At 34.2% G+C, this 22078-nt stretch overlaps 1 protein-coding gene and 1 long non-coding RNA gene across 4 annotated transcripts in view; one reads left to right on the forward strand and one right to left on the reverse strand.

The window, feature by feature from the left end:
- Positions 1 to 22078, reverse strand: part of LOC133203030 (uncharacterized) — a 64270-nt gene that overhangs the window by 22839 nt on the left and 19353 nt on the right. The window contains exons 2-4 of one of the 3 annotated variants that reach the window (XR_009723326.1): positions 21470 to 21614; positions 18169 to 18299; positions 12682 to 12814 (exon numbers count right to left, since the gene is read on the reverse strand). This is a non-coding gene — a long non-coding RNA (uncharacterized LOC133203030). The remainder of the gene's footprint in view (positions 1 to 12681; positions 12815 to 18168; positions 18300 to 21469; positions 21615 to 22078) is intronic. The other 2 variants (XR_009723328.1, XR_009723327.1) reach the window with 2 other exon arrangements.
- LOC133202671 (serine/threonine-protein kinase PRP4 homolog) lies at positions 8647 to 12021 on the forward strand. Its single transcript, XM_061338528.1, has 9 exons — positions 8647 to 8833; positions 9148 to 9270; positions 9425 to 9469; positions 9578 to 9643; positions 9783 to 10478; positions 10590 to 10768; positions 10926 to 10990; positions 11136 to 11230; positions 11384 to 12021. The coding sequence occupies exons 1-9, from the start codon at positions 8647 to 8649 to the stop codon at positions 11512 to 11514; spliced, it is 1587 nt and encodes a 528-aa protein (XP_061194512.1). The 3' UTR covers positions 11515 to 12021.

Consider the following 22078-nt stretch of genomic DNA (forward strand, 5'->3'; position numbering starts at 1 on the left):
TTATTGTCAGACAATAATTGTTTAACCCCCTCTCAGTTTCAAGGAGAATACAATCTCCACATCCCCTCAGTTTATGCAATGCTTTTTTTTTGCCTTTCTCTTGGATACTAAAAGTCATTTCAAGTTCACAAACTAAAATTAGCATCATCCTGTTTTAAATTGCTCTTGAAACAGCTACAGAACAGTCAATGCAAACAAGGGTCTCATTTACTGTGAAATCCTGGAAGAGTTTTTATCTTGCAACTCAAATGAGTCGGCAAAGATTTTTAAATGCAAAATTTTTTTAATATGATGCACTTCAGCAACTGAAACATAAGAATGTCCTATCATATACTCATTGGCTTTATATTTAAAATTACAAAAAGTTTCTGAAAAAAAAATCAGGAAACTGAACAGCCATATAAAACATTGAGAAAGAAAGCTAAATATGTCATTGAGTCAAAATTTTACCTGTGTTTGAGGACACAAATATCCCCCATTCATCTCTTTTCCTAACCCCCCCCTTTTCATCCCCTTTCTCCAAACATAAAGAACTATTTCATATGACAGAAATTGTAAATTGTGAGGTACTAGCAAAAATCATATCTGAACTTCTTCAACTGAGCCAGAAAGTTTTATTAAATGGGGAAAACTGAGTACAGATGAATGGCATAATTACTAGTGCTATACTGAGCAGCCAATTTTCACAGGCAAAGGAAAATCAATAGGATCAACACTGTGTAGGGTCAAATTGACATATACACTGTAGCAAACACCTTACAAGAGAGAGAGAGGGGGGGGGGATTACCTTGGATGAGACATTTTAATGGCTATAATGAAGTGAATATTAATGCATCATGTATTGAGGCTAAGACTAGATGTCATTTTGCATTTTAAGTATCCATACTATTCATTGGTCACTTATTCCTAAAAGGATGTCTTGATAAATTTTTGTAAATGTGTTGCATGTAAATTCAATTTGTATCAATCAAATTAAGTTACAAGTGCTTTTTAGACGGGGTCACGTGACCCCGTCTATTAGTTTACTGTCAGTTGAGCCTCAAAACGGAAGCCGTGGGGAGAACACATGAATTAAATCTACGCTATATAAAAGAGTACAGAAATTGTTTCGATCAAAATACAAACACGCTGGATCAACCTAAAAACAGTGATATGCAGATTGTTTTCCTCAACTTAAGGAAGCAATTTGAAAATTTTAAACATGAAAAACTTAATATTGAACCACACTAGTAGGCCCATACAAACTACTCGGCTGCGTAATATGACTGTACGCGTCATCGATTGTTTACTTCCGGAAATATCATAGTTATTAATTCGAACCCGGTGAAATTCGGACAATTCAAAAAGTTTTCTTGACTAGTGGTTACGGATTAATCAACTACAGAATACACGAAAAACGTGAAGATATATTTTAACAGTGTTTATTTTAATTTATTTATTGTTAACAAATATCAAGTGCATTAAAAAAATGAAGTTGGTATCAAGGCCTAATAAAAAAAAATTACGATGCAAATTACTTATTAACGAAATTTGCAAAATAATGAAGTTTATTATTTTGACCCCGTCTTTCAGTACTGTTTCAGTACTTTGATTGTTTTTGCCTTTGTTAGTTCGTCAAGCTAACACCTTGAAAAATGACACCAAAATGTTGTAACCCTGCCAACATCTATGTATATGGAAACACTATCTTCCACTATAATAAACTACCCCAAACCAGTTCTTTAATATACACCACCAACAAAATTGCTCACTGTGGCCAAAAAAATTAAATAGCAATAAACTCAGAACTGGCAGGGTAATGGAGTGAAATAATTGCACCATTTAAATGTGTCCCTCTATTGTGATCTGCATAATAAGTATATATTGATCCTGGAACTTTTGTTTTTCACCTTTCAGCTGCAGCCTTGTTTACAGTAACCATCTGTGTTAGAATTCGGAGCTATCTAATATCTTCAGCTTCCATTGATTGGGCTCTTTTGCAGAAACTAGGTCACTGTAACAGATAGATTTTTTCCCCCATTGATCTGTTTCCACTTTTATTGCTTGTTAACGGAATCAGCCTCAGAAGCCACTCACTGATAAACACGACAAAATTAATGGTAAGATAACCACGCAAGCATGCAAGTATCAAAAAAAGTCCTGTAAATCATGCATAAATGGGTTCAGTTTCTATAAAAAAAAATTAATTTATTTGTACACCTTGTTGGCACAGGTGAAGGTGGCCTCTTTCAGATCATACCTCAAATTGTACATTCTGGTCAGATGATCTGAAAATGGTCATAAAATGTATGCCTTTGTTAAAAACAAACCCAAATCTTACAGTGACAAGAACTATATCAGTATGACTTTTGTGAAGGATTCACTCTTTACAAGTTTTCTATTAAAGAGCAAGATCATGTATGCTCTGTGTGCATTTGCATCATACAAGAGGGTGCATGGAAGAAAATATATATAATCTGTATATCTCAATACTATGACACTAATTTCAATGCAACCCCTCAAAAGAAACAAGATTAACCTGATACCCTTCTTTCTGTATTCTTCGGTCCTGAAGGTCTTTAATCTTCATACTGCCAGTATATTGTAAACAAAAACAGCAACTGATACCACTATCTAACAAAGGAGAGAACTTGAAATGTTCTTGTTCACAACAAAACCAAAGGGAAGGAATCTTTCTTCAGTCTTATCAAAGCATGTACAGAATTCTCTCTTATTCAGGGCCAGTATGAAATGCATGTTGACACTAGAGTTAAGCCATGAAGGGTAATATGTTGAGGAATTAGATCTATTGAAGTTATTCCTTGAAGCTATAAGCCTTATATCTGATATTTACTTGCACTCTGTGATAGTCCTGACCAAATGTTTTCCAAACAATTTTGTTGTAGCATAAACAAGACGCAGACTCCTGAAGCACCACTAATTCCCTAACCTTATTTTTAGAAAGATAAGGATATAATTAGTTTTTCTGAAGCTTCAAACATTTGTTTATTTGCATCAGTTTCATTTAGTAGATAAACTAGTCATTTTTCAAAAGGATCTCCCAATGATAAGCTGATGTTAAACCTTATCAAAATAATTTGTTCTGCAGTTGTTCAATCTATGCAGAAACCTAACTTTTTCCTTTGCTTTAAGAAACCAATATAGAATTTTAATGCAAACCACCTAGATACTGCATATTCTTGCTTATGATATATCACATTATGTTATATCCTTCCTCTTGTTTTAAACACTGCAGATATGAAGCTGTTTCCTAGTTTTGACCATATGTCCATCTCTGAAATCAGACAGAAAAAAATGCCTGGGGGGATATGCAGCCTGAGGAAAAGCCATGTTTCCAAACCCAGCAGACACGAGACGTCTGCATGACGTTGAAAAATGGTCGATATTTGGTCACGACGTCGGTGACGTCGTGTGGACGTTTGATTGACGTTTGAGATGAAATCTTTCAATTACGTTAATATGCTGACGTCATAAAAACGTCTTAAAGACGTCGTAATTTCAACCAAAGTTTATATACATTTATCTGACGTGATATCAACGTTATTTAGACGTATGTGTGAGGATGAAATTAATTTTTTTGTTGCATTTTCTCATGGAAAAAAAATCCAACGTTGAATTCACGTCTTATGAACGTCTTCATTTCTTTTAAATTATTTTTTTCATTTTGGTGTTCGGACGTATACGAACGTGAATTAGAATGTTCGTACATTGATGGTGATTTATAACTTAGTCATTTTTATTAATTTATCATAAAACCGGTCCGACGTTGTAAACACGTCTTTTAGACGTATATTCTTATTACGATTACCATCTTAATTATTACTATCATCTAAATTACCTTAATCGACGCGGTTAAAACGTCCTCAACACATGTATTATCTCCTGTTGATTTCATTTCTGTTGTCATAATTAAAAATTAATTGTTTGAAAAAAATCATTTCGAGTATTTCATAAAACTATAAACGAAAAATAAACAGACGTCAAAGAAACGTCTTATTAACATCGGGATCGCGATTTCCATGTATCATCGAAGAAGTGCGTGTACGAGTTAATGAATTTGAATTTGTTTGTTATACTTTCGTTTTTTGAGTAATTATTTACACTAACGACATTTTCTGTCCACGATACGTATTTTCAAATGTGCATTTGGAAAGAAGAGTTTTAAAACGCCATCTTGGTCATCTTTTCGCTTGAAATTCTGTTAAAATATGATATCATGAAAAGCGTGTGCGCGATCAGATGAGTATACGCGCGGGAATCTGTACACAAAGACCGGCATTAGTGGAAGAATTTTAAACAGTTTAACTGGCGTAAAACAAGGTAAGTTAGTTTGTAATGTGCACATTTTACTGTCTGTTTATTTGCTTGTTACAAATACTACTAATATGTTGACGGTGCGACCGTTGGGGCGAGCGCAGTGTTCACTTCATTATTATGATCCGCCTCTTCAAACCGCACGAGACATTTGGAACGTCTAGACTGTGACGTCACATGACGTCGTATGTTAGCTGCATTTCCATAAACAAAGTTTAAAAAGTGCAAATATTTTAACAAAGAACGTTTAATCTACTATCTGCAGGCAATTTCCATTAACTTAAGGTGAGTTTATTTTGTGTGAATTTTTAGTTGTTGTCACCGCGTGAACGAAGTTAGCAGCGAGAACAAGAAGCGATGCATTGTGGGTCAGAATTACTGCGGAAAAAAATTCTATTGAATGAATGTGCAGTAGTCCGAATTTTCTCTTCGCCCAGGCGTTGTCGTTAGAGCTCGCAGTGACGAGCGGCGCTTCGCGCCGCTCGCTGCGCTCGCTATAATTAGTTTAGTGCACGTCAATATAATGCTAGACTAGAGTGCATGTTATTTGTTTTTGTGACCTAGATAAGGAAAATCAAATGTAGCAGGAATCTTGATAGGCCCTATTTCGTCAATATGTGATCTTATTATGGGATAAATGACTTATTTTCTAATTTGATCCTCAGATAGCTCTAATAAAAGTATGAGTGTTTAAAATAGGGTTACCAGAAGTGCATTTTATTGCTGGAGCACCTTCCCCTACCCCCAGCTGTGCCACCCTTCAAAAACGCACAAATGCATAACAATAAAAAAATACTTCTTTTGTAATATTGCAACCCATCAAAGTAGACAACATATTAGTAGATTTTTTCGCACCTCCCCCTTCCTTCCAAGCCCAATTTGAAAAATGAATGTGGCCAATTTAAAAATTTTCATATCGTAATTTGTAATGCAAGGCAGTGTATATATATTTGATTCAGTAAAAATTTAAGCGTGCAAAACAATGCAAAATTTTAACTTGAAAATTGAAATTTCTGCTTTAATTTCAGTTGTGAAAATATAGAACTTAAGGTACACTGATGTATGGTCTTTACATACAACTGATGTAGTTTGTTTTTCCCCAGTAAAGGGCTTTTTCCATATTGTGTTAAGGCCTCAATATTGAGATAAAAGAAATTAGAATATATATGTAACATTCTCATCAGGCAGTATGTCTGATACTAGTATTTTTTCAGACAATTTGAATATTTTTAGGAATTTTAAAGGAATTTTAAATACAGAGTCAATTCTGAGAATTTAGATTTCCAGCAAGCAAGTTTATTTTAGTCCATTGCTTTAATTTACAGGGGCTGACAAATAGATTTTTAGGCACTTGTCCAAGGGCAAGTGCATGGTCAAAATTCACTACCTGAATATTTGCTTGCCCCACCATAAACTATTATCATACTTTAAAAATTTATATATTCAAAAAAAAAGGAAGACAAATACTGAGTAGATCCTGCAAACCCCTGTGCAAAGCTCTAAGTCTATGAGTTAAATATGGATTTTGTTTTTTTCAAGTCACTTGCCCACGGGCAAGTGGTTGATAAAATTTCACTCGCCCACCCTTAAAATTCACTAGCCCCGGGCATCGAGCAATGGGATTTGTCAGCCCCTGATTTTTGAGGCTGTTAAAAGTATACATCTGAAACATTGGGCTATATAAAATTGAAATTACGGTTCTCAAGCCCTCGCATATTCATTTTGAAGTAGCTGCATTCCAAATTTTATCGTATTTTTGATAAAATAAAAAGTTGGTAATGCGGAGACATCCGGAAAAAAAGTTCCGTCCTCATTTTCTTGTAGTTTAGTATTCAAATATTGCTTCCGTTAGCCATTTTCGAAGAAAACTTGGCTACTTTGTTTAAAAATACACTTGAAGATAATGCTAATGATGTTCACACGTTGATAAGCAATGGATAATGCAAACCTATTGATCAGACGTGGAAAGTATATCATGAACAAAGAATTTTTATCATAATTGTATAGAAAATCTGGGTATTAAAAAAATACCTCTCTCATCTACTTTATCATCAATAAAATAAAGGAAAAAAAAGGGCTCCTGCCCACATCTGTTTTGGAGAAAATTGGCCTGAGAACCAGAGAATTAAATTTATGTAGCCTTATCTTTTCCATTATTGTTATATTTTGTATTATGTTTACTCATTCCAATTTTTTAAATTCTTGAAAAGCTTTTAACTTTTTATTGAGTGGAACAATGTACCTGAGACGCTGGCGGAAAATACATGCAGAAGCTGAGGCATTAGCTCAACAAGATTCAGATAGTGAACCTAATAGTGATGGCAATGAAGAAAGAAGTAGTGAATATTCAAGCTGTGGAAGTGAAGGAAGAGGTGCCAATGATGAGACAGAAATTTCAGATTTTCACTTGGAAATTTCTTATGAAGATGAACCACTTTCATCCGATTCAGAGGAGGAATTTCATGAAGTACTCGAGGAAAATGAACAGATACCATTCACAGAAAAACTAGCTTCTTGGTGTTCAAGAAATAAACATACCAGAAAGTCTACGAATGAGCTATTGGTCATGTTACGGGAAGAAGGATTACCAGTTCCAAAAGACTCTAGAACTCTTCAAAAAACACCAAGAAGCATAACTGTTGAAGAAAAATGTGGAGGGCAATACAAATATTTTGGCCTGGAATTAGGGATAAAAAATGTAATCGAAGATAATGAAGATTGTGTTTCCCAAAACCTAAATTCTGTTGAATTGAATATTAACATTGATGGGGTTCCTCTCTTTAAGTCATCCTCAATGCAGTTTTGGCCAATTCTTTGCAGTTTTGGAAATTTTAAACCCTTTTTAGTTGCAATATTTTATGGAAATAGCAAACCCAGTTCTGTGTCCGAATTTTTGGAAGACTTTCTAGAGGAATATTCTCGGTTAAAAACTAATGGATTACAGCTTGAGGATGCTAGAGTAAACATCAAACTAAATATTAAAGCATTTATTTGTGATGCACCAGCTAGAGCCCTGTTAAAAGGGATCAAGGGGCACACTGGTTATTATGCTTGTGAAAGATGCACAGTTAAAGGATACTGGAAAAATAATCGAATTATTTTGTATTCAAAGGATGAATGTTCCTCAAGGACAGATGCAGAGTTTTCATTGGTTGCTTATGACAATCACCAAACAAGTGTCAGTCCTTTAATTGAACATGGCATCCAGTGTGTCAAAACATTTTGTTTAGATTACATGCACCTTGTATGCCTAGGAGTTGTCAAAAGAATTATTTACTTTTTAAAGCAGGGGCCAACTATTTGCAGACTTTCCTACCAAAAGATGTCTGACATTTCAATGAAATTGCAGTCCCTTTCTGGAAAACTACCTAGTGAGTTTGCTCGACAACCAAGATCCGTGTTTGAAGTTGAAAGATGGAAAGCCACTGAATTTAGACAATTTTTGTTGTACACAGGCCCTGTTGTTTTAAAGAACGTCGTTACAGAGATAATGTATGAACATTTTCTTTGCTTGACTGTTGCAATGTCTATTCTTCTTAATAGCGATCAGCATAAGAGATGGGCATATCTGGAGTATGCTCAGCAGCTAATCAATTACTTTGTTGATAAAAGTATTGAAATTTACTCAGAGACATTCCTCGTGTACAATGTACATTGCTTGAAGCATTTACCAGAAGATGTAAGAAACTTTAAATGCTCCTTAAATGAGATTTCTAGCTTTCCTTATGAAAATCATCTCCAAACCATAAAACGATTAGTAAGAAATGCGAGAAGTCCAATTGTTCAAGTTTGCAAACGACTGACTGAAATTGAGATGGCAGGAAACAGAAAGGGCAATGCGAGAACAACGAACAGAATATTTGTGTCTCCAAAAAAAAAGAATTGGTGTTTTCAGATGGAGGATGAAAGCTATGGATTTGTATTAGAAAAAACAGAAGAAGATTCCTTCATTTGTACTGTGATACCACAGTCAAGAACAGAAAATTTTTTCAGGACTCCATGCGATTCAAAACTTATAAACATTGTGTATATTCGAAATTTCCATAGAGGAGTTCACAAAGTGATCAAGCATAAAGATATCATTAGGAAGGTTGCATGTATAAAGTATCATCAAGGATATGTTCTTTTTCCACTACTGCATGGGCCTGAAGTAGATCATTAATAGATTCATAGGCAAGTAAACTAATGTCGAAATGCATTATTTATTTCTGTTGTTACACTAACATTTTTTTTAAATTACTTATTTGTATTCCTGGATTTACTGGAAAGTTTAAATTATTCAATGTATATATATTATATATAAGTTTTGTGATGATTATCTTAAAAATTAGAATGTGGTCCAGAGCTGTGTGGCTGGAAAGAGATCATGAGGAGGAAGGAGTAATACCATCATCATGGATAAGGGAGGGTATGGTGATGTGGCCACCAGGTGTGAGTGCAGCAAAGGCCCTAAGAGAAAAGAAAGAGCCACAAGATACATGGCGGAGATTTAAGTTGATCAAGGTTAAACACCAATCTGGTATGTAGTAAAATGTTTGATACAAGACACCTGCATACTTATACATGTTATACAGCTTGAGAAATATGTGCCAGAGTACATCAAACAACAAAAATTTTAATGATGGCCCAATGATATAATTGTATTATGAAACATTGAAATTCCTCATTGAAATAAATGTTCAATTGAGGTTTAAAAATGAGGCATGAAATTGGCAATGTAAACATCACTTAAATCTGTAATGCTAACTATTAAATTTTGTACTAATAACAAAATTTCTTGGTTCACTATTGATAATACTTTTAATAGCTATTGTGATATATTTTTACTTGCAGAGAATTTCGAGGAGTGTGAAAACCATGACATCACCACTTGTATAGACACTGATGTGGACCAGGAGTCAGAAAAAAGACAGAAAAAGAAGAAAAATTTTGCTGATTTCATAACTGATGATCACTGTAAGTTATTAATTGATATCGTGAATAGAAGATATTCTGCTTTAAAAAAAATCTGCCCATTAGTAAGGACATGATTATATCTGTAATATTATGTTAAAGATAATTTTAATATTAATTCATTATTAACTGTGATTTTAATCTTTGTAAAAACTAGGTGACTCTGCAGAAGAGGGACAGAAAAAGGAGCAAGAAAATAAAAGTAGGTGTATCTCTTTTTATAACATCATATAAGTTGAATGTGTATTTTAGAATATTAAATTCTATTTTGTAATATGGATGTCAAATTGAATATTTCTTTGTTTTAAAGCTGGGGCCAGAGATGAAGGAAAAGTTCAAGTAACAAAAGAGAGAAAAAATTCTAAGGAAAAGAATGGTAATACAAGATTTAAATGTAAAATTTACAATTTCTTTTATTATTTATTTAAATATTTACAAGATAAATTTAGCAACACTTCAAAGACAAAGGAAAATGTAACATGATAAATACATGTAGATTCTTGGTATATCTTTAGAAAGTCTTGTATTGCCCACACCACCACCAAAATTTCATACAACTAAATCCATGGATAAAAGTGATCGCTCAAGAAACTTTTCGTCAGATTCATCTTCATCCGAATCTTCACGTGGTACCTCAAAGAGTTTAGAAAACAGGTCTAGAAAAAAACAATCTGATAAAAACAGAAATGACAACAAAGAACAAAGAATTCCAAGGTACAGGAGCAGATCAAGACATAGTTCCTCAGACTGGTTTGCAAGGGAAAGTTTTTCAAGATCTCTGAGCCCTATTCCCATAGCAAAAGAGAAGAGGAGAATAGAAAAGCCATCTAAAAGGATAAAAGGATTCTCAAGATATAGAAGCAGGTCAAATTCTCCCACTCAATCTCGTAGCCCTAGTCCCATAGCAAAAGAGAAGAGGAGAATAGAAAGGCCATCTAAAAGGACAAAAGAATCCACAAGATACAGAAGCAGGTCAAATTCTCCCACTCAATCTTGTAGCCCTAGTCCCATAGCAAAAGAGAAGAGGAGAATAGAAAGGCCATCTAAAAGGACAAAAGAATCCACAAGATACAGAAGCAGGTCAAATTCTCCCACTAAATCCAACAGCAAAAAGCCAAGATACAGGTCTGAAAGTGGGAGCAGGAGGCGTTCGAGGTCAAAATCCCCAGAAAAAAGCTCAAAAAAGGATACATTCCCAATGGATAATGCAAGTAAGTATATGTTACCATACAGAGACTGAGAGAGTAACCCTTATGTTGCTCCATACCATATATTGTTATAATTTCAAGGATGATTTTTAATAAGTATAAATTTGATATTAGAATTTCAGAAGAGAGTTATGTTTCTCCTCACGGAAATTAGACAAGAGATAAAGGCATTGAAAGCCCCTAGTTCCACCCTGAGTGATGATGGGGAAACTCTCCAGCAACTGACCACCATTGGAGAATTTGACACTTTAGAGGAAAAGTTAAAAGAAAATAGTGGGGAACGCCACAAGCTAGTAAACATATTTGATTTTAATGAGGGGAATTATAAAAAAAAATGTCTTTTTAAAATAAAAATAAGTTTACCAGAAGAGCAAATTAATTTATTTGAAAATAAATTTGTCACAATTGTCTGGCAGGTAGTATTTCAAAACATATCTTTTTGCGTTTTAGACACAGAGGTTGTCAAGTGTTGGAGGTATCAGTGCCAGGGATGGCACAAAGAAAATTTTGCAAAAGTAAGTATTCAGTACTGTCATCTTGTATTCACTTTATGTTCTCTAACACTTTTACATTTGCTGCTTTCTAATTCAGAATCAGTTGAGGTACAAACGATTACTCATTCTAGATTCAATCATGGTTTTATTTGTTTACACATTACAGAGTGATGTCCAATGACCTAATGGCAAAGTTCAATATGAAGGGCCATAAAGGGAAGGAACCATTTGCCAAATCCCAATTATGTGAGATTGTCAAAGGTATAGAGATATTTTGAAGTTTTTGTAAATTATTCAAACAACCCGGGGGGGGGGGGGGGGGGGGGGGGATGGGGGGGGTCAGATTATAGAAAAATTGTATAAATGATGATGTCATATGATTTTCATCTTAACTAATTTTTTTTCTTTTTTCAGGTGCGGTCTTGAAGCGATTTCAAGCAACAGAACATGATATTATCCAAAACATTGCTGCAGTCTTGAAGTATGCCCCAGATAGGAGAGGCGGGGGAGGGAGAGGGAAAGAGGCAGCTGAAAATTCTGATTAAGCTTAAAAAAATGTGTGTTTCCAGTAACTCGATCAACCCTAATTTTTATCCTCCAACTCCCCACCACTTTTTATTCTAAATCCGAATTTTGAGCTTTACTTTTGTTCACTGGTACAGTTTTCTCATAGTGCAGTCAGTTAAATGCATGTCTCAGATACTGTAAAACATACATCTATACAAGCTTTTTAAAGAGTGAACTTGTTTTGTTGTCTATGTTTATTCATGAATATTTGTGTATGTATATATGACAAAAAAGAGCCAATTGAACAATTAACTGATATGCTTCCAAAATATTGCCTACATACCTTCCCAAAATTTTTTTAAGCATGTTAATGGAAACACATTTTTTATTTGGCCTTGATTACCTGAACGTTAAGATTTATATATGCTAGCTTTTTGTATTCTTTTTATTAAAACTATACATACATAAATACTATTTTTTCATTCAAATTTAGCAATTTCATGCAAATTGAAAAGTCCTTAATTAACATTGTTTGTGTGTGTTAGTACTGCTATTTTTAAGTAACATACTTTCATTATATTTGATTTCTCATGTCAAGAATATGATATCCAAGATATGCATCTGTTGAAGCAGCCTGTAAGAATTTCAGAATATTTAAGTATATATTCTGTGCTATCAGATTTATAAAAATTGAAAGAAGAGATTTTGTAGGATCATAAAAAAAATTCTATGGGAATAACCATTACTGTGTGTTCAAATGATAAACCTTTTTATTTAGTGTATTTTTTTTTTTCAATAATAAAATGATCACAAATGTACTATTGTTTTAATTTTACAAGATTGTTACTCTTTAGGCTGTCACTTGAAATGCAGTGTAGTTTTGATTGTCACGGATATAAAGTTTAAACTGTCTTATTTGAAGATTGCAGAAAAAAGGTCTCTATCACGTTAAAACGACGTTTTTACAACGTTAATGCAACGTCTTGTATGACGTCTCAAGGACGTGAATAAATGACGTCGAGAAAACTTTCATTATCAACTACTATACAACGTCATTGCAACGTCTATAAAATGACGTCTAGGGGACGTATGAAAATGACGTCTAAAAAACTTTCATTTTCAATATCTTTTCAACGTCATTTCAACGTCTTGGTCCAACGTTTTAAAGACGTTTTAAAGACGTCATTTGCCCGCTGGGAAATTACCTGCATAATCAGCAGGACCTTTGTCTCCATAATGTTGATCAGCTGAGATGAATGGATTTCCAATAAGGCCTCATTTTGTTGGTCTGTGGACAAAGCTGGACAGGTTTTGTTCATCTTCTGACCAATTCATGTCCTATAAAAATCAATACCTGTAATTTAATAATCTGATAGCTTAATTCTCTCTCTCTCTCTCTCCTCTCTCTCTCTCTCAATGCAGTCAACTGATCAGAGCATGCTGGTAGCAAAAGGACAAGCTAAATTAAAGCAACTATCTAGATGAGGCATATAGAAGTGTGGGAGTAAACATGGCAACAACAGCTTTCAGAAGTACAAGTATCACTATAGGGGCTGAAATGATGTAAACAAAGCATCAATCTTCCCCTCCCTCCTTTGTGTCTTAACCAATGGGAAGGACCTTTACATCCACACATCATGGAATATTGGTCAATGAATTCACATATATAAATGACTCTTCCACACAATTAAGCCCTGTTTTTGTTATTCTACATAAATCAATGGGAAATCTACTAATGTAAACATGGGGAATGTTTATGCTTATTGTTGTTTACCTTTGACAACCATGAACTGGGTCGCTAAAATTGCCTCAACTTTGATAAATGTCCCAGCTACCATTATCATGTTCATGGTATATATTTAACTTCAGTGTTGCACAAAATGTTCATTTCTCTTCGCATGTAAAAAAGAACTTTTCTTAGTGTTTCAATCACCCTTTTAAATGATTAAATTTGAATTGATTTTAGCATACGAAAACATTTTTAATTAATCAACATTAACTACTGTCCCTTAAAATGGTTAAAATGGAGCAACTATGAAATATTAAAACTCTACTACTAGAATTTGCAAAAATAAGTGAATTCCAGAATTAAGTTCAACAGTATTTATTAATAGAATTGTTGTGTTTCAGAAAAGATGGAGCAGCCAGTTACTTGTAAACTTTCTACACCTGCAATAAAATATAAAAAATAATCAGGTCAGTCCCCGGGACACTATGTTAGCTCGTTGTTAACAGCTGAAAACTTAAAGAGATAGATCCACTTTTCACCTTTGATTTTGTTAACCTTTTGTGTGTGTGTGTGTGCCCATGTGTTTTTTTCATGATATATATTTTAAAAAAAAATTGTGACAGCCATTTACTACAACTATTCCTTACACTTCACTGAGTTTTTCTTATTTCACTATAGATACAGCTTATGTGCTCCTCACAACAAATAGCTTAGAATTAGTAACCATGCAAAGACTTTTTCTTAACCTACTATTAACAGTGGAAGTACAAGTACTTTTAATTAATGCTCCAGATCATTACTATTTGGGCGGCTTAGAACTGATAAACACACCTTAAATCACTAACTCAAAATGACCGATAGATTTTCAACTTGGTGACCTAACTAGGTAAACCTATATACGTATTATATACAGTTAAAATGCTCTCTGGGTCACAGCCTGTTTGGTTTATTTACGTGTTCTAAACACACACACACACATACGTCAAAGGAATTTACTTCTTAAAAATTTTGGCGTAAACAAGAAATATCACATAATAAGTGAATAGTTGGTCATGGGTATTGTGTACATAGAAAACTTTGGTCTATTTAATTCTTATATAATCTTAGCTAACTTATAAATTTTCAATCTGCTTGACTCTTTTCAATGGTGCATGCTTGCATACATGCAAACAAAGAAATATATAAAACATTCTTGCAGTGTGGCACCAGCAAGAAGATAAGAGAATATGTACATTATAACAGGTTGTTTGCATACTTAAATTTACATAACTACCAAAAATAAAACAAATATCAAATCATTCCTAGTAATTTAATAAATTCCAAGAAAACATTCAAAGATAGCTCTGCTGGAATTCCAAACTCTTCAGTCAATGGTAGGCGGAGACAACTGTAAGGAGTTCTTAAGCTTAGTTTGCACATTTTCTTTTTCTGTGAAAAAAAATCTACCCAGCAACAAAATTTATAAACAAAAGATCTTTTAAAAATAAATTTGTAGCTCGTTAAGTGCATTCTTGTTGCTGTACACTTTAATTCACTTCTGATACACCGTTGACATTCTTTTTAAGACTCAACTTGAACGAAACACATTCCAAGTCCCCATATTAAAATATATGATTTGTGCCTTTGAAATTGATACATGATTTGTGCTTTTCAAATGTATTTTTCCAGAAGATTTTGTAGTGCACCAATTTATACCAATAGAAAATTAATTTTGTACAACTGTGAGCATATCTATAGCATTCACTAGTGACTTCACACCTTGTGTGTTGCAGTCCTGCTACGTCAAGGAGAGGTGCTTTAAAATTAGAAATCCAGGTAAATCAAATCTTATCTGCAATTACCTCTGCAAACAAAACCACAATGCAACAGACGAAGCCAATTGTGTATTCTTACACCTAGTCAATCCACTAATTCACTTAAGCTATTCAGATTTAGGGGCTTTCTTGTCAGAAATCTTTGCATGCATTTGCTAATGAAACATGAATTGTTGTTTATGTAACATAGAAAATATTATTTGTGTATCTTTCATATCAAACTAATGTATTTAGCAACTGTATATATAAGGGTCTAAATCCTCTGCCATTTTAATATTTTGATTAAACATTAGAAGTTTAGTTTGGTAAAACAACATTTTACACAAAATGTCAATCAAACCAAGAATGTGTGCATTTGAGAGAGAGAGAGAAAGAGAAAAGAAAGCCTAATTATATATTGCTGACAATTGCATTTTTTAAAACACACCCTTCAAGTGTGAGCATGCCAAGATAAACATCTAGTCTTCCCCTGTAGTTTTCTTTCGCCTCAGACTGATTCGGCTTGGTCTCCACCTATTGTTTTAGAAACCTTGTGAGCTATCAAGGCACTTTTAATTCTTTCAGTATGAAAGAGAGCAGCATTTAAATACCTAGCAAATCTGCAAAATTCGCCTACATACAAACATAATGGAGCTGGCCATAAAAACCAGAACAGGCCAATACAAATTTATAAAGGCTGTATAGCCCCCATGTTCCATCAGACATGTGTTTGAAGTTTATTTGATAAAAATCTTGGCCCCTGAATATATAAACCCATAGAACAAATGTTCACCTTATGTCCGTGACCCTTGTTGCATGAGATGGAGCCAAATTTTCTTAATCAATGTTGCCTTTAATCCCAACTATAACTTTGAGTAAAGATATTTTGCTTAAAACAAATACTTCCTTTCTTTGGCTCTTAGAGGAAATGCTTTACTTAATCTCTTTAAACAGTTGTATATTTAGAATTTGATTCTTTTGTCCTGCCAATAGAAATATTTTTAGTCATGTGTTGCTCCAAAGATCCATCGTAAAAACAACCAACCAAATCAGTTGTATCTCATTAGACATCAAAGTGGTTTAATTATTCTTACTGATAAGAGGACAAGGGTTACTTCAGTAAAGTTCAATAGTGCCTTTAGCCATGTCACAAGATTTTCACATATATCACAAGGACTTTTAAATCTAATCCAACCCAAGAAAAACTTTAATTTTGGAGGTGTTGACGTCTCCCTTGAAATTTTATCAGTTAAAATTGTGCTGCATCAACACAAAATGTGACAGGGTCAAGATGGGAATTGATAACCTCTTGTTACAAATTAACTGCCAATTGTTTATAAATGACCAATTTAAAATCCCCTGACACACAAATTAAACTCTTCTTGCAAACAGTTTCTGGACATTTTATCCAAGTCCTGGTCCTATGATTAAAACAGTTTTGTTTTGAGACAAATAAAATTCAAACATCAGTTCAAAATAACTTACAACGATTGCGTGGCACACAATACATATAAGACTCAGTGGTTGAAATGCGATATGGACAATTTACTGTAGTTACGATCTCTGACAAACAGTATATGACAATGGTAGGTACTTTATGTGTTACTGTCATTATAATGACTCACAAATCCAATCCGCAGATCAAAAGCCAACTTTGAACATTCTGCAGAGAACTTTAATCCCCATACTACCAAATTAAGATTTACAAGAAGATCAATTGAATTTCACCTTGTATCAACTTAAAACTACTACAATCCTTACTTTTCTAAACAATTTCAACTTTGATGTGATGAGTTTCATAATCTTTTCATTTACTTTTTGCTCCCAGAAAGTATTGATTTTAACTGATTATTATAGTATGGAATCTTTTTTTTTTTTCTACGAATAAAACTATAGACATCATCGAGATGGTGACATCTCAAAGGGTCGCGCTTTTGGCAAAGGACATAAGAATGAAAGACCCTTTATCCAAGGGCACTCAGGGTGCTATAAATTGCTATAACCTTGACCATTAGCCTAGAAACTTGGTTCAAGAACACTGCACATCCTCTACTCAAAAGCACTTTATGGGTGAAGTTTGAACCCAACAGGGCCATAGGGAGAGAAAATATGCTATTGACTAATGAAATCAGATGGACAGATGGATGGACAGACTGACTGACGGATCGATCACTACAGGGTACTTGCAGAGCAGGGCCCTTAAAAAATTCACTGATATCATATAGGATTCTGAATTTGAGAAAACAATGAATAATTCAAATTTCAAAGTATCCTAGCATCTAATTTTTTCTTACGTGCAACTCCTTTAATTTCAGAATTAACTATTTCTTTGGTTTTTGCTTGTTTGCTTGTTTTATGTCCCGGCCTTCAAGAATTTTAGTTATATTCGCACACCCTCAAATGCTTGTGGAAGTTTCAGACCTGTTCTCAGTACTAATTATGCAGTGTGGGATCTGTTTTGTGTCAGCACCTACTGCCTCATGTGACCTTGGTTTAAAATGGTGTCTTCCAGACGACCAGGAATTCATATTTTAATCATCGCAATCTATTCAAAGTATCTTATTAAGCTCGGCCCTGTATCTAGACAAAGACAATGCTTGTGACCATTCAACTAATAACAAATCTATGCTCCATCTCAATCTATTCAGAGAATCTAGCTCAACCCTGTATCTAGACAAAGACAATGCTTGTGACCATCCAACTAATAACAAATCTATGCTCAACTCTCAATATCCATCTTAGTTTCCTCAATTTAGCCACAGGCACTGGAAGTTAATGTAAATATATTGAGTATGTGCATGTTCAAAAAAAGAGGACCTTTTACACATGCACATACTCGATATTTATTTTAACTTCCAATGCCCATGAATCTAGCTGATCAATACAATCTTCATGGAACTATAACATTAATTTTATAAGTCTAGAAGTGGAAGGAGGCAACATCAGGACTACATAAAAGACTTTCAGAGTGATACAAATCATGATAAAGCAAACTAGTATTTGTACCTATATTACTTATTTACCTTGTGACACAGAGAGACCGATTTCCCTGTCATGATGGATCTAGTATATAACACAGAGCACTCTTTTCTACCTGGGAAGGTTGCACATCAATTAATCTTTTAATCTACACAGCTCATCAATACTTTAGTTGTTTTACATATATTTACCTTATAAACAAGGCAGGGTACAATGCACAAATGGACAAAAATTTTAGATTTGAGGAACTTTGATGACAGTAAATGGATGAGCTCTAACACATGTGATCTTGTCTGTCAAGGCAATGGATGTCAGATTTAGCCTGAAAGAACAAGGAAACAAGACTAATTTTAGCAAAAGGTCACCAAAGAGGTAGAAATTGATGGACCTGTGGCCCTTGATGAACAAGTTTAAACAGCTATCGTGCAACCAATCCTGAAAGCTTTCTTATTTCATTGCATTCAATTCTGCCCTTCAAGCAAATTACCCAAAAAGAACCTTTCATCGGCTTAACATTTTTTTTTGTTTGTAACCCCTCTTGCATAAGATGTAATTGTCATCAAACTTGAGATCTGTCACATCATGAGGGCGTCATTCAATTGTGACCTTTTCTGTTGAACAAACACTTTATTAGTCTTCAGACAGAGAAAAAAACTTTAATTGGTAATTCAGTATTAAGAGTTTAACAATGTTTTCACTTCATTGGCAGCCAAACAAAGAAAACACAAATCAAGAAATGGATGATACGACTGATTCATCAAAAATAAAATACTTCTGCATTTCACTTATTTTCTGCTCCAAGTCATTTGCACAGGAAAAATACAAAGGAATTTAAGAAAAACCCTCAAACCACAAAGTAAAGAGAATAAAAGGACTTTTAATTCTATCTAGTAGCATTCCATTAATTTACTTGCGATTGATTCCTGATATTGGATTCCAGTTCCATAACCTCAAAGCCTAAACACAATCACCTTACACAGTGTCCACAAGTTCATAGAATTACACAGATTACAAAAGGCCCATGACCTAAAAAATGACCCTATGATATGCAAAGTACAAAAAATATTTAGACAATAGATTTCACAAATTCTAAAATGGTTATCTAAATCTCAATTTCACACACTTTCATTCTCCAATTCAATGGAGTGTGTAATGAGGCATGTGTTTCTAAATCTTTTTTTCTTAGCTGTTATTATTCTATGATCATATCATGTATGTGTCAAATTCAGTTATACAACTCACTTTCCTCTTGATTTAGGTTTAATTATCAAGAAAATTTTATCTTCAAACAGTCTTTGAATAGATTTAAGTTTGTAACCTCAAGTGGGCAAAATGTTGTTACTTGCTTGACACTAGCTATACCACAAAACAGATCATATGATACTACATCAATGTGCAGATCTGCGCATTTTCTTATCGTACTGCTAAAGAAAACTTAATATGCATTCCTGTATGCACCAGAAAGCAGCTTTTTAAGAAAACTCAAGACAAAAGTACGGACTTGAGAGACTATTTAAAGAAAAGATTGATCAAACTAATTAAAATTCTGTTCCACTAGAAATAAATTGGATCTGCTGAATGTGCATATAAAATTGCACAAAAACCTAAAGGGTTCATGAAGTGTGCACGGAAGCTTGCTGCACATTAAAGTCATCATTTTGATGGTTGCTAGATTTCTATCTTTTTGACAGGCGTTATCTTTTTTTTTTCTCAGGATGTGACTGATAATCAGAACGAGAGGAGACAGTTGGTAGATTTACTACACTGCACTCAAAACACAGGAAGGTGTAAGAACGATTTGTAACTGGCACCACCAGCATCTATACCATGGTTTGATATTTATATACTTACAAAACATAGAAAAAGATTTTTTTAAGAAATGAATCCATAATATATGTGGATATGGCTTACAAATGAACTAGTCACCCGCGTGGCGCAGTGGTTAGAGCATTTGCTCTAGAGTCGAGGAGTAAGGAGTTGATCCTTATGTCACGGGTTTGAATCCCACTGCAGGATGTAGAGGCCGGTCCTTCGGATGAGACTGTATAAACCGAGGTCCCGTGTCGCAGTAAGTGCTGGCACGAAAAAGGTCCCTCACTGCTCAATGGCCCTGCGTGCCAAGCATAGGTCAAAATTTGTTGCCCTCCACCGGCAAGTGGTGGCGTCTCCATATGAGTGAAAAATTCTCGAGAGGGACGTTAAACAACAAACAAACAAATGAACTACAGCATTTCAAGGTTTCTACAAGTACACACACACTAACACTGATAGGGGTGTTGGCTCACTACTCTCAGATTGACTCCGATTGATTTCTGATGAGAGGCATTTTCTTTACATACATTTATAAAAACCTCCTGAACCAATGAATGAAATCATTCAAATCTCAAGCATTTGTGGCTACTCTTGATGGTCATTTGAACTAAAAGCAGTTACCTAATGTCACCAAATTATTCAAAGAATGGGGACAGAATTTTAACATATCTATGTATCAAATCAATAAATTAATAATTGCATAAAGTACAGTTCATCATTTATCTACAATTTATATTGAATATAACACCCCCTCCCCTAAAACACAATTGCTCTCCCTCAATACATCAAGTATGGAAAAAAATGCCTGAAGAAATTTATTGGCATGCACATCATGTAGTTTCTCATGTCTTTCTACTCTGATCTTTCCTTTTGTCCATAACAACTTCCTACTATAACATCAGGACCCCATGTTTCATACAAAATAGATTTCTCTCTTGTCAGTTAATGACCCACCAATAAATACTATTGAAATTTGGCCTCCCCTAATCCTCTCCACACATGTAGGAAATACAAATTCAATTATTTAAATGAAGCATTATTAGTTTCGTCACTTTTCAGCTCCAAGTCAGAGAATGAGTGACAGATAGGTTAAAAGATAAATACATGAGTGACGGATGGAACACTACATAGAACCTTCAACCCCTAACAATATTAACTGGTATAATCATCGACAGGAAAAGTCAGTATTTCATGCAATACTCCTGTTTGATGATGATAAATTATTTGTGAAAGTTCTAAGGAAATTAGACAAACACGGTGCACTATGCACACTATTCACTGCATCCTATTTAATGAAAGCTGGTCTAGACAATTCTGGGCCTACTATTTTGCTTTTTTATTTTAGTTTACCTCATGCACAAACATAGCTTTTGTGAAAACTAGACAGTATGCAGTGTGAAAGCTAGCCTTTTAATGATCTAATGCCTTTTTCATACCCATCTTAAACTAAAATTAATACCGGTAGATTGCAATTTAAAAGAAACATCAAAGAGTGTTTCAATAATAACTTGTTGTTTTTCTCACTTTTGGTTCAGAACCCATTGAATCCTAACAATTAGCCTGGACAGAGTTATTCTTCTATCAGTAATGGAAATCTTCAATATATGGAGGTGCAAAGTGGGCCCATTAATGATGCATGCAGAGTTGTCACCCTTATCTCTCTGGTACATGGGTCATTACCCCTTAATGGTTAGATATCCAGCTGGCTCTTCTTTTGGTGGAGTTAAGAATGGTGGTAAGGTTACATCATCACCCAATAGACCCTCTCCTCATGGTGTCTTTCCAATAGAGTTCAAGTCCCAGGCCCTTCATTTACAATCACCATCTACCAAAGCAAGAAATATTTACTCAAGCTGACAGAAGATTAGCTGGAATTAATTACATACATGAGGAAGATTTTTCCTCTTAATGTCATCCATAAAGATACAAAAAACCCATCTCTAGGTTATATAACTGTTCCCTACATCACAGACATTTCATTAATGACCTGTCACAGTTTCTCTGCTTTTAGATTGGTCCATTTTCTTAAAGGGAATATTATGTAACATTCATTACATCTTATTAACTCTTTCCAGGATTTTAATTAGTTTCTTTGTGACACACATTCATTATTTTCTCATAATTTAATTCCCATCCTGTGAAAAATTAAAGAAGGTGTTAATGAAAATAAAGGGTGTGAATTAAGACATATATCAAATCATTACAGAGGATATGAAAAAATTGCTAATTAATTAACAGGTGAGGTTAATTCTTTCCAATGATGAATCCTCAGATAAGGGTAAGACTTCA

The sequence above is a fragment of the Saccostrea echinata genome, unplaced genomic scaffold, assembly GCF_033153115.1.
Source record: "Saccostrea echinata isolate AGI-Se365-2 ecotype Australia unplaced genomic scaffold, CSIRO_AGI_Sech_v1 ptg000047l, whole genome shotgun sequence".
Taxonomy (NCBI): domain Eukaryota; kingdom Metazoa; phylum Mollusca; class Bivalvia; order Ostreida; family Ostreidae; genus Saccostrea; species Saccostrea echinata.